Source organism: Cebus imitator, unplaced genomic scaffold (assembly GCF_001604975.1).
Source record: "Cebus imitator isolate Cc_AM_T3 unplaced genomic scaffold, Cebus_imitator-1.0 Scaffold509, whole genome shotgun sequence".
Taxonomy (NCBI): domain Eukaryota; kingdom Metazoa; phylum Chordata; class Mammalia; order Primates; family Cebidae; genus Cebus; species Cebus imitator.
The window spans coordinates 838,367-850,523 of NW_016107824.1; the positions used below are offsets into that span (position 1 = coordinate 838,367).

Below are 12,157 nucleotides of genomic sequence, written 5' to 3' on the forward strand. Positions count from 1 at the left end.
TGGTCTCGATCTCTTGACCTCGTGATCCACTCGCCTCGGCCTCCCAAAGTGCTGGGATTACAGGCTTGAGCCACCGCGCCCGGCCCCACCAGGTGTTTTTTAACCAAGGAAAGAAAAAAGTAGAGGAGGAAACGGCAAGGGTGGACTCAGTGCAAAGGCAGCCCGTATAAGGAGAAGCAAAAAAGGCAGTTCAGTTGTGAAAATCAGTGGCAGCCCTGGGTTTAGGGGCAGGCCCTCTCCGCAAATAGGCAGAACGCCTCCCCAGCCACGAGCACCTCTGCAGAGGCACCCAGCCTACGGGAGGGCTGAGAGTGAATAACCGCGATATTTAAAACAATTCCCCGAGCGTTTAGGGGCTGAGGAAGAGGAGGATAACCGCAGCCCGCTGGCTTTGCCGTCTAGTCTGTAGTGGCGGAGTGAGTGCAGGCCCAGATACGAGACCGGCCTTGAAATTCTGCACTGACTTCAGAGCTGTGATCCTGGGCAGGTTACTTTTAATGTTTCTGAGCCTGTTTTCTTGTCTGCAAAAGAGAGCGATGATTGCCTGCACAGGGCTGTATGACACGGGTGTCGCACACGGAGCTAGGCACGCAGGGATGCTGGCCGTCATTATGAGTATTCACGGCCATGAGTTCGGGAAACACAGAAAAGCACAAAGATAAACGCGCCACCCTCATCCTACCTCTGTAACAGACCCGTCTAGTCTTTGCTTTTCCCACTCAACAAGCTTGTCAGCTCCTGGTGTCAGCTCGGGGCCCAAGGCGGACGGACGAAGGGGCGGGGACGCGGAGGAGCCCGCCGCCTGGGAGCCCACGAGGGACCCTGCCGGGCCTGGAGTGCGGACCCCGGGGAGAACAGAGCCTTCTTCCCCGCTTCCCGCGCTGGGCTCGCGCAGCGCCCGGGACAAGCCCTGGCCGGACTCCCGGGGCAGGACGGGGGTTTGAAGCACCTCCGAGGTGAGTCGGTCGTCGGGGACGGCACCGGCGGTCCGCCCAGGGCTCTGCGGGCTCCAGCCGGGCCACGCCACGTGCTCCCCGCCGCAGGACCCGCCTCGTCCGGGGCTGCCTTCCTGCGTCGGCCGCACCTCCGGGTGTCGTCCTCCGGCTGCTCCAGAAGCGGGAAAACCGCCCCCTTCCTGCGCTCCTCACCCCGGAGGGGCCCTCCCGCGCCTGCCTCTCCTCGCAGGCGGGATTCGGGCCCGCAACGGCCGCCCGCGCCTGCGACGGAGGCCTGCGGCGGACCAAGGCTGCCTGTGCGGGCGGCCCCTCGGCGCGGGCGGAGCGCGACCACGCAGCCACGACCCGGCCAGTTATTCACCCGCCAGGCCCTGGACATACAAGGGGGCGTCAGAAACCTACAGGGCGGCCCGGGCCTGCCCGCAAACGGCCCCGCCGCGGGGCCTCAGCAGCCGCGCCCGAGCGCGGTCGGGGCTGCGGGGTGGGGCAGGCGGCACCCGGCGCGCAGGCGCCCGATAGGCCCCGCCTACCCCCTTTCCGCGCAGGCGCCCAATAGGCCCCGCCCACCCCCCTTTCCGCGCAGGCGCCCCGTGGCGGCCCGCGGCTCGCGCAGGCGCGGCTTCCAGGCCAACATGGCGGCCGTGCTGCTGCTGCTCCGCACCCTTCGCCGGTGCCCAGGTCCGGGTCCTGGGCGGTTGTGGGGCCCAGGCCCGGCCTGGAGTCCAGGGTTCCCCGCGGGGCCCGGGAGGGGGCGGCGGTACTTGGCCAGCAGGCCTCCGGGGGGCCTCGCTGAGGCTGGAGGCCAAGCCGTACAGGTAAATCCCTGCGGCGTCCGGGCCCCACCTCCCGCCCCGCCCTTTTCGCGACCACCTGCTCCGGAAGGCCGCGGCGGGCCGGTCGGTGTCAGAGGCCGCCTGGCCCCTGTGGCGGGGGAGCCTGCGCCCGTGGGCCCGCGGGTCCTCCAGCTGCGCCCCCGCGGCGTCGGGAAGGCGCCTTGAGGGGAGCCGGGAGCGGACCTCGGCGCGGAGCAGCCGTTCGGGCCCTGGAGCGGGGGCGCCGGGCGGGTTTGGAAGGGGCAGGGCTGGGATCCGCGCAGCCCGCGGCGTGGGCTTTGCCAACCCTTCTGTTGTGTTTGGATATTTTCCGCCTGTCTCTCTGGGGTTTTTGTTGTTTGTTTGTTTGTTCAGGCTGGAGTGCAGTGGCCAGATCGCGGCTCACTGCAACCTCTGCCTTCCGGGTTCAAGCGATTCTTCTCCGCAGCCTCCGGAGGAGCTGGTACTACAGGCGCGCGCCACACGGCCGGTTAATTTTTTTGCATTTTTAGTAGAGACGGAGTCTCACCATGTTAGCCAAGGCTAATCTCGAACTCCTGACCTCAAGTGATCCGCCTGCCTTGGCTTCCCAATGTGATGGGATTCCAGGCGCGAGCCGCCGCTCCTGGCCCTCCCTTGACTTTTAAAGTGGAACCCAGTAACGGTTTCCGGCGGATCGCTAATTTACAGTCCGCACCTGTGGCTGGATTCAGTCTCCAGGAATTCCAATGCCTTCCAGTTAGGGTGCTCAATGCCGAGTGCGCGGCCCAGAAAGTTTTTGTGTGCGCAGAAACCCTGTAGTTGCATTTTGCTGTTGTAGTTTGGCACAATACTGACACAGAGTCATTGAGCACCCCCTGTGGGGAAGCCTTGTTTCAAGTTATGCGAAGGATGCCATCTCCTTTCGAAAACCAGACCCTGAGTCTTGACCTTTTGGCCGGATGCTTTTTCTCCTATGCCTTTCCTGGGAGCTTAGCCCACACATTTTCGGTTGCTATTTAGTTATTTTTGAGAGAGTCTGGCTCTGTCGCCCAGGCTGGAATGCAGTGGTGCTGTCTCGGCTCACTATGGCCTCGACCTTCCGGACTCCAGTGATTCTCCTACCTCAGCCTCCTGATGTGAAAGGTCTTGGCGAGGCACGGGCCACCGCACCTCTAACTTTTGCATTTTTTTGAAGAGATGGAGTCTCCCAATGTTGCCTAGCTTTGCCACTGATCTTTAGAACTTAAAACACATTTAAATGGGAAAATACATACTTGTTAACTGATTTAGTACCTGGAAATGTTCTACAAGGAGCCACTCTCTGGTGACAGCAGGAGCACCGGGTCTTCGCAGCCACTGTGACCTTTGGAGAGCTGGGCTGGTCCCATCCCCCTGCAGAAGCTTCAAGCCATGGGATAGCAGCTAGTACACTGCTGTGCTTTGTCTTCTTTTTTCCTTTTTTTGAGACAGGGTCTCATTCTGTAGCCCAGGCTGGAGTGCAGTGGCTGGATGATGGCTCACTGAAGCCTCTGCTTCCTGGGCCCAAGCAATCCTCTCGTGCCACCCTCCTCAGTAGCTGGGACTGCAGATGCACACAGGCTTTTTTTGTAGAGGTAGGGTTTCCCCATGTTGCCCAGGTTGGTCTTGAAGTCTTGAGCTCAAGCCGTGCTCCCACCTCAGTCTCCCACAGACCTGAGCCACCATGCCTGGCCACTACTATGGTGTTTTTGTGTTTTTCGGAGTCTCGATTTGTCTCCCAGGCTTCAGTGCAGTGGCGCCATCTAGGCTCACTGCAACCTCCCCTCCCAGGTTCACCAATTTTCCTGCCTCAGCTTCCTGAGTAGCTGAGATTACAGGCGTCTCCCACCACACCTGGCTAATTTTTGTATTTTTAGTAGATCTCAGGTTTCACCATCATGGCCAGGCTGGTCTTGAACTCCTGATCTCAGGTAATCCACTCATCTCAGCTTCCCAAAGTTCTGGGATTACATGTGGGAGCCATGGCGCCTGGCCAGCTACTGGGTTTTAACCTGTTAGCTTGCTTCCGACATTTTGATGTTACCCTAAAGCTTTGAAATACTACTTAGACTATTACCTCATATTTCAGGGCAATGTAGATATTACAAATAATTGTATGTTTGAACTTTTAAAAATTATTTTTAGGCTGGGCGCAGTGGCTCACACCTGTAATCCCAGCACTTTGGGAGGCCAAGGTGGGCAGATCACCTGAGGTCAGAAGTTCGAGACCAGTCTGGCCAACATGGTGAAACCCCATCTCTTAAAAAAAATAATAATAATAATAATTTTTACTTCGCGTTGCTTTGGTATTTTGTTATGTTGGTGTGACCTCTGGTATTGGGATTTTTTTTTTTTTTCAGAGCTTACAGTTTCGACTGCTAACCCCTACCTTTGAAGGGATCAACGGATTTTTATTGAAACAACATTTCCTTCAGAATCCGGTCAGGCTGTGGCAACTTTTAGGTATGTATCTGTTGAAAGAAGCAGCTGAGCATGACATTGCAGGCGTATATCCCAGCTACTTGGGAGGCTGAGGCAGGAAGATCGCCTGAGCCTAGGAGTTCAAGGCTGATGCTGCTACTGTACTCCAGCCTGGGTGACAGAGTGAGACCCTGTCTCTAAACCAAAAAAATACATAAGTGACAAGGCAGATACTGTTTTCTTTTTTATTTCGTTTTAGAGACGGGACTTTGCTCTGTTGCACAGGTGGGAGTGCAGTGCAGGTGTGTGTTCAGAGCTCACTACAGCCTAGAACTCCTGGGCTCAAGTGATCCTCCCACCTCTGCTTCCAGAGTAGCTAGGACTAAAGGCGCATGTCACCACACTTGGCTAATTCTTTACTTTTTTGTAGAGACAAGGTTTTACTTTGCTGTCCGGGCCCGAAGGGGTCTCTTTACTTCCTTGCCTCCTGGCTGCAGAGCCCTGGCCTCTTGAGCGTAAGTGATCCTCCCACCTCAGCCTTCTGAATAGCCGGGTCTACAGCCACAAACCACTGCGCCTAGCTACATTTTTTTTTTTTTTGTAGAGATGGGGCTTTGCCACATTTCCTAGGCTGATCTTGAACTCCTGGACTCAAGCAGTCAGCCTGCCTTGGCCTTCCATGGTGTTGAGATTACAGGCATGAGCCATTGCACATGGCCTAGTTGTCTTTTTTTTTTTTTTTTTTTTTTTTTTTTTTTTTTTTTTTTTTTTTTTTTTTTTTTGAGATAAAGTCACCCTATGTCACCCAGGCTGGAGTGCAGTGGCATGATCTTAGCTCACTGCAACCCCTGCCTCCTGGGTTCAAGCAGTTCTCTGTCTACCTAGTAGCTGGGATTATAGGTGCCTGCTGCCACAACTGGCTAATTTTTGTATTTTTAGTAGAGATGGGGTTTCACCATCTTGGGGAGGCTGGTCTTGAACTCTTGACCTCATGATGCACCCACCTCACCTTGCAAAGTACTGGGATTCCATTACAGGCATGAGCCATTGTGCCAGTCTTGTTTTGTTTTGTTTTTTGAGAGGGAGTTTTGCTTCTGCTGCCCAGGCTAGAGTGCTGTGGTATGATCTCGGCTCACTACAACCTCCAGCTCCCTGGTTCAAGCAGTTCTCTTGCCTCAGCCTCTCAAGTAGCTGGGACTATGCTATCGTGCCCAGCTAATTTTTGTATTTTTAGTAGAGGGGGGCGTTTCACCATGCTGGCCAGGATGGTCTCAATCTCCTGATCATGTGATCTGCCCACCTTAGCCTCCCAAAGTGCTGGGATTAGTGAGTTACTGCACCTGGCCCAAGTTGTCCTTTTTTTTTTTTTTTTTTTTTTTTTTTAAATTCTGGTATATTGTAATAATTGGGCAACTTGAAAAAGCTTTTTCATGTTATGTAGTCAGCTGCAAGAATGTTTAGTAAACCTCTACAAAGTGTCATCAGATGTTTTATATCCAGACAATCTCTAAAAGTACCCTGCAGATAATTTGCTTTTGAATAAATCATTTAATGAAAACTTGTGACATTCTCTGGTCTCTCTTCACTCTAGGTTAAAGAATCTGAAGGATTGACACCTCACCCCTTTATTTTACTCTCCCCTTTGTGCAGTTGGGACAGGGAAAAAGTAAAACATTTCTGCTCCTAATTGACATTAAGCAGCCTGGTGCCAACACATGGGTAGGGAGAGTGCTGTGCCCACTGATGGGCCATCCAGCCGCAGCCTGCCCATCTGCTGTCAGTGTTTAGCCTCAGCCCACTGGTGCCATGGCTGTGAGACAGGAAGCCCACGCTTGAGCCCTCTTCACACCTCAGGTTATGTGCAAGCAGCAACCAGGGTCATTTCATTGGTGAACCCGCTCGTGTGTTTGTGAAGAAAGTTACATTTCAGGTCACGATAGTGAAAAACCTTTCCCCATTTTTATTACTTTTTTATTATGGAGATAGGGTCTCACCCTGTTGTCCAGGGGAAGTGTCCACTCACTGCAGCCTCCTGAGTAGCTGGGACTTCAGGTGTGTGATACCACGTCCAGCTATTCTTTTTTTTTTTCTTTTCTTTTTTTTTTGAGACTGTCTTGCTCTGTAGACCAGGCTGGAATGCAGTGGCATGATCTCAGCTCACTGCAACCTCTGCCTCCCAGGTCCTGGTTCAAGCAGTTCTCCTGCCTCAGCTTCCTGAGTAGCTGGGATTACAGGCATGTGCCACCACACCGGGCTAATTTTTGTATTTTTAGCAAAGACAGGATTTCATCATCTAGGCCAGGCTGGTCTTGAACCACTGACCTCGTGTTCCACTCTCCTCAGCCTCCCAGAGCGCTGTGATTACAGGCGTGAGCCGCTGCACCTCACCTTTTTTTTCTTTTTTTGAGAGACAAGGTTTTGCCATGTTGCCCAAGCTGGTCTTGAATTCTTAGGCTCAAGCCATCCTCCTGCCTTGGCCTCCCGAAGTGCTGGGATTTGTAAACGCTGATTTGTTCATACTTTGGGCCAGACAGAGCCTGTGTGTGGAGTGTCATGCCAGCCTCTCTTGGTGGTGGCTGGGCCACTGCTGCTGCCACTTGTCTGGAAACCTCTTGTGCCATTTTTTTTTTTGTTTTGAGACTGAGTCTCGCTCTGTACCCTAGGCTGGAATGCAATGGCTCCAGCTCAGCTCACTTCAACCTACGCCTCCAGGTTTCAAGTGATTCTCCTGCCTTAGCCTCCCGAGTAGCTGGGACTGCAGCTCACCTGGCTAATTACTATAATTTTAGTAGAGATGGAGTTTCTCTACTAAAATAATGTTGCCTGAGCTGACGTGGCCAACCTAAGGTGACCCAACTGCCTCAGCGTCTGAAAGTGCTACGCTGGCAGGCATGAGCCGTTTGATTAAGTTCATTTAAAGAAACTTTGACACCCGTGATATTTTCCCAAATTTGTGTTCACAACTATTTTTATTAGTCAATTTTTAAATTTTATTTATTTATTTGAGATGGAGTCTTGCTCTGTCACCGGGCTGGAGTGCATTGACGTGATCTTGACTCACTGCAACCTCTGCATCCCAGGTTCAAGCGATTCTCCTGCCTCAGCCTCCCAAGTAGCTGAGATTACAGGTGCAAGCCACCACACCCAGCTAATTTTTGTGTAGAGACGGCGTTTCACCATGTTGGTCAGGATGGTCTCAATCTCTTGACCTCATGACCTGCTGCGTCAGCCTCCCAAAGTGCTGGGATTACAAGTGTGAGCCATGGCACCAAACTTACATTAGCCAGTTTAAACGGCAAAAATACTTAATTTCATAAGTTAAAATAGTTTATTATTCTGTAATTAGTAAATGCTGGACTAAGCGATACGGGTAATGCTTTATTTTAAATTTATAAATCTAATGGCTAGAAGTAGGCTTTTTCAGATGGTTTCTGTTTTGCCTTTGTTATTTCCCAATACACTGTTCTGTGTATCTCCCATGTAGCTGGTTCAAACCTCAATCGTTAAACCCTTTCTCTATTTATTACAGGTGGTACTTACTATTTTAACACCTCAAGGATGAAGCAGAAGAATAAGGAGAAGGCAGAGGGGAAGACGCCTCAGGAGGACGAAGGTATGCTCGTCTGCTGCTCTTCAGTTGGTGGCTGCCTCTGCCTGTCTTCACATCTCTGTTCTCCTCTTGACAAAGTGAAGCCAGTCTTGAAAGTGGGGAGATGAGCCGGGTGCAGTGGCTCACACCTGTAATCAAAGCCCTTTGGGAGGCCCAGGTGGAAGAAACACTGGAGGCTGGGAGTTTGGAATCAGCCCAGGCCACATAGCCAGACCCTGTCTCCCTAAAAATTAAAATAAAAGTTTAAGAAGACCCTGTCTATACAGAAAGAAAAAGGAAAAAAAGTAATTGGCCTGGCGCACCTGTAGTTGTAGCTACTGAGGAGGCTGAGGTGGGAGGATCACTTGAGCCCAGGAGTTAGAAGCTCAGCCTCAGATTGACAGCCCCAAGGGATATAAGGGTTGAAGTCAGCTTCAGAAATGCTTTGTTTGTGGGCCTTTGAGGCCTCTCACTGGAAATCTGTGTTGTCAGATAGACTCCTTGCTCATGAGCTATGATCATACCACTGCACTCCAGCCTGGGCAGCAGAGCACGACCCTGTCTCAGAAGCAGTGTAGGGAGAGCCCACACACCTGGGCTTGCCTCACACTCTGCACATTTGCCTGCCCTTCTCTAAACACACAATTGCTGGGCCCTTTGTGCCTCTTCTTCTAGAAATGCCTCTCGGGGCACCTGCCTGTGTTGTGTTCAGGAATATCTGATGACAGGTCATTTCTACCTCTGCACAGAAAGCAGGAATCTCAGATCTGCCCAGATCTGGTTCTAGGGCTGGTAGAAGGGACCAGAACTCCTTGGCTAAACCCACTCCCATATACACCTGGTTAACGTTGCCACTGCCATTGGGCTTGGGAAGCAGACCCTGGAGGAGTGTGAGGAGGAGAGGCTGGCACCGTGTGTGGCTGCGATGGCACGGTTATTGGGATGGATTCTAGTCCACTGTAAGAGCCACCACCGTGTGCCAGTGAGTCTCTGCCCCAGTTCACAGCTGCCTCACTTGTGAGATCTAAGAACATTCTGCAATCTTGAATCTTGTTTCACCTCTGGAATTAGGACTCACTTGATGGTGTCAAGGGTGAGGAAGCTACAGAGGTAAAAGTCTGAACTGAACTGATTAAGTTTCCGAGAGCTCTAAGAGAAAAGCTGGTGTTTTGCTTTTAGCTGCCTATAGCTAATAATAAGAATAGTGGAAATGCCAACCACTACAAATGATTTGAAAGTAGCCCTGTTGCTGTTACTCCCCATTGGCACGTGAGGAGCTGAGGTTCCCTCAAGACCATTCCACACCTGCTTTGTACTGGGTCTTCTGTGGGGTGCTTTCTTCAGGAAGTGGCCCCCCTGTCCAGGGCCTCTTGTGCTTCTGGGGAAGCAGAGTCTGGAGGAGGGTGATCCCAAGGCTCTAGAGGCCAGCCCTGCTTAGAATCACTGCCCCAAAGGGCACAAGGGTGGAAGTCAGCTTCAGAAAGGCTTTGCTTCTGCATCCTTGAGGCCTCTCACCAGAAGTCAGCTGCTCATTAGAGCTTGTCTTTCTAGAACGGCACCATGGCCTTGGAAGCTGAGTCAGGTGCTGTCATGAGGACCTTTTTCCCACGTTGCTTTTCAGAAAGGTTTTCGGGATGTGGAAATGAGGGTTCAGCCCTGGGAAGATCAGATTGTTATTGTGAATGTGCAGTTTAGCAGGAGTTTGTTTCAGGAGTGCCATCCTGGTGGTTTGATTTTGGGTGAGACGCTGCATTTCCCAAGGCTTGGGACACCTTTACTCTGTGCGAGAGGAGCTGTGACCTCGCTGCTGGACGCTCGAGGGGAGGTTGTGACTGCGGAAAAGGACACCAGTGTTTCTTGGTTGGATTCAGTTTATATGTTTCTGGCTTCAGGCTCATCCTCAGCTTCACTGTTGGTTTTACAGTAAGTGTCAATGCCTACAGCCACTCAGTACAACCTTTTGAAAGATTTCTGAATCTTCATATGTTAATTGTTCTGAATAGATTTCAGGACTCTTCTGTATTCTTCAGCATTTCACTAAAGCGTGTCCTTCAACTTTTTTTTTTTTTTTTTGTTTCTCGTTTTTTTGGGTATTTTTCTTTTTTTTTTTTTTTTTTTTGAGATAAAGTCACCCTATGTCACCCAGGCTGGAGTGCAGTGGCATGATCTTAGCTCACTGCAACCCCTGCCTCCTGGGTTCAAGCAGTTCTCTGTCTACCTAGTAGCTGGGATTATAGGTGCCTGCTGCCACAACTGGCTAATTTTTGTATTTTTAGTAGAGATGGGGTTTCACCATCTTGGGGAGGCTGGTCTTGAACTCTTGACCTCATGATGCACCCACCTCACCTTGCAAAGTACTGGGATTCCATTACAGGCATGAGCCATTGTGCCAGTCTTGTTTTGTTTTGTTTTTTGAGAGGGAGTTTTGCTTCTGCTGCCCAGGCTAGAGTGCTGTGGTATGATCTCGGCTCACTACAACCTCCAGCTCCCTGGTTCAAGCAGTTCTCTTGCCTCAGCCTCTCAAGTAGCTGGGACTATGCTATCGTGCCCAGCTAATTTTTGTATTTTTAGTAGAGGGGGGCGTTTCACCATGCTGGCCAGGATGGTCTCAATCTCCTGATCATGTGATCTGCCCACCTTAGCCTCCCAAAGTGCTGGGATTAGTGAGTTACTGCACCTGGCCCAAGTTGTCCTTTTTTTTTTTTTTTTTTTTTTTTTTTTTTTTTTTTTAAATTCTGGTATATTGTAATAATTGGGCAACTTGAAAAAGCTTTTTCATGTTATGTAGNCTGGAGTGCAGTGGTGTGATTTCAGCTCACTGCAACCTCCACCTCCCAGTTCAAGCAATTCTCCTGTCTCAGCCTCCCAAGTAGCTGGGCTTACAGGCATGTGCCACCATGCCCGGGTAATTTTGTATTTTTAGTAAAGACGGGGCTTCTCCATGTTGGTGAGGCTGGTCTCGAACTTGCAACCTCAGGTGATCCGCCTCCCTGGGCCTTTCGTAGTCCTGGGATTACAGGTGTGAGCCACTGCGCCCAGCCATATTTATTTATTTTTTGAGATGGAGTCTCACTGTCCAGGTTGGAATGCAGTGGCATTATCTTGGCTCACTGCAACCTCCGACTCCCAGGTTCAAGTGATTCTCCTGCCTCAGCCTCCGAAGTACCTTGGATTACAGGTACCCACCACCACAGCCGGCTAATTTTTGTATTTTTAGTAGAGACAGGGTTTCACCATGTTGGCCAGGCTGGTCTTGAAGTCCTGGCCTTGTGGTCCATTTGCCTCAGCCTCCCAAAGTGCTGGGATTATGGGCGTGAACCACCGTGCCTGGCTATTCCCTATTTATTTTATTTTATTTTATTTTTAAAGACATGGGGTTTCTCCATGTTGGCCAGGCGGGTCTCGAACTCCTGACCTCAGGTGATCCACCCACCTTGGCCTCCCAAAGTGCTGGGATTACAGGCCAGAGCCACTGTGCCTGGCCTAATTCCCGATTTATTAAGTCCCCATGGCATAAAGGTCTTCATTCTAGGGGCCTTCACTTTGAGTGGGCTGAGGAGGGGGCCGAGGGACTGGTCTCCTTGTCTCAGGGGTAACAGAGGTAGAAGAAAATGCACATGTAAATGAACATGTGCAACTCACTCCCATGTTGCTCAGAGGTCACCTGTCAGAAGAGGGAAGGATTTTGTGGCCTGGGCAGATTTTGTGTCCAGCCTCGTGTGTCGTGTTATGGTTGCTCAGGGACATGCTTGGCTCCACTAATAACTGACTCCTGGAAGGAGTGGCATGGCAGCCTCCTGGTGATCACTCTCGGCGCGCTGTAGGTGCTTATCCAGGGAAATCGTAGCCGCAGCTGCACTGGCAGGTACCTTGGCGTGCGTGCAGGAGAGCAGGAGTCATCATGCCCTTTGGTCTCCTCGGTCCTGCAGCTGCTTATGGGTGAGGCTGCAAGTGGCTGACCTGTGTGTCTCTTCTGCCTCTGAGTGTCTTAGGTTTATTCAGTTTTGGGTTAGTTTGCTTTGAGAAAATAATGTCTGTTAAGTTTGCATTAGAGGATCATTGTTTACTGAGCCAAAGAATCTTTCTTTTGAGAACCTACCCTGGGTTTCCCCTGGGCCTTCTGCTGTGGTTGAGGGGGGTTGGTTTATGTGGGTTATCAGGACCGCTGACTGCCATCAGGCACACACAGCACAGTCCTGGCCCTCAGACAGGCCTCCTTCATGGTCCCATGCTGAAACTCATCGCGTCTGTGTACATGAAGATTCTTTGGTGCCTCCTTCAATGAAAGAGCAGTAGTGAACATGGCTTAGAAGCAGCTTTGCCAGCGCACAGGATAATTGCCCAGAAAGTAGTTGGTTGGAATCTCAGGGTCAGATTCA

At 51.5% G+C, this 12,157-nt stretch overlaps 1 protein-coding gene across 1 annotated transcript in view; it reads left to right on the forward strand.

Annotated features, from left to right (window-relative positions):
* The first annotated feature begins 1,559 nt into the window (after positions 1-1,559).
* Positions 1,560-12,157, forward strand: part of SPG7 (SPG7 matrix AAA peptidase subunit, paraplegin) — a 48,403-nt gene continuing 37,805 nt past the window's right edge. Inside the window, exons 1-3 of the mRNA XM_017513946.2 lie at positions 1,560-1,771; positions 4,129-4,231; positions 7,719-7,802. Coding sequence (XP_017369435.1) covers positions 1,589-1,771; positions 4,129-4,231; positions 7,719-7,802 — 370 coding nt within the window. The 5' untranslated portion in view covers positions 1,560-1,588. The remainder of the gene's footprint in view (positions 1,772-4,128; positions 4,232-7,718; positions 7,803-12,157) is intronic.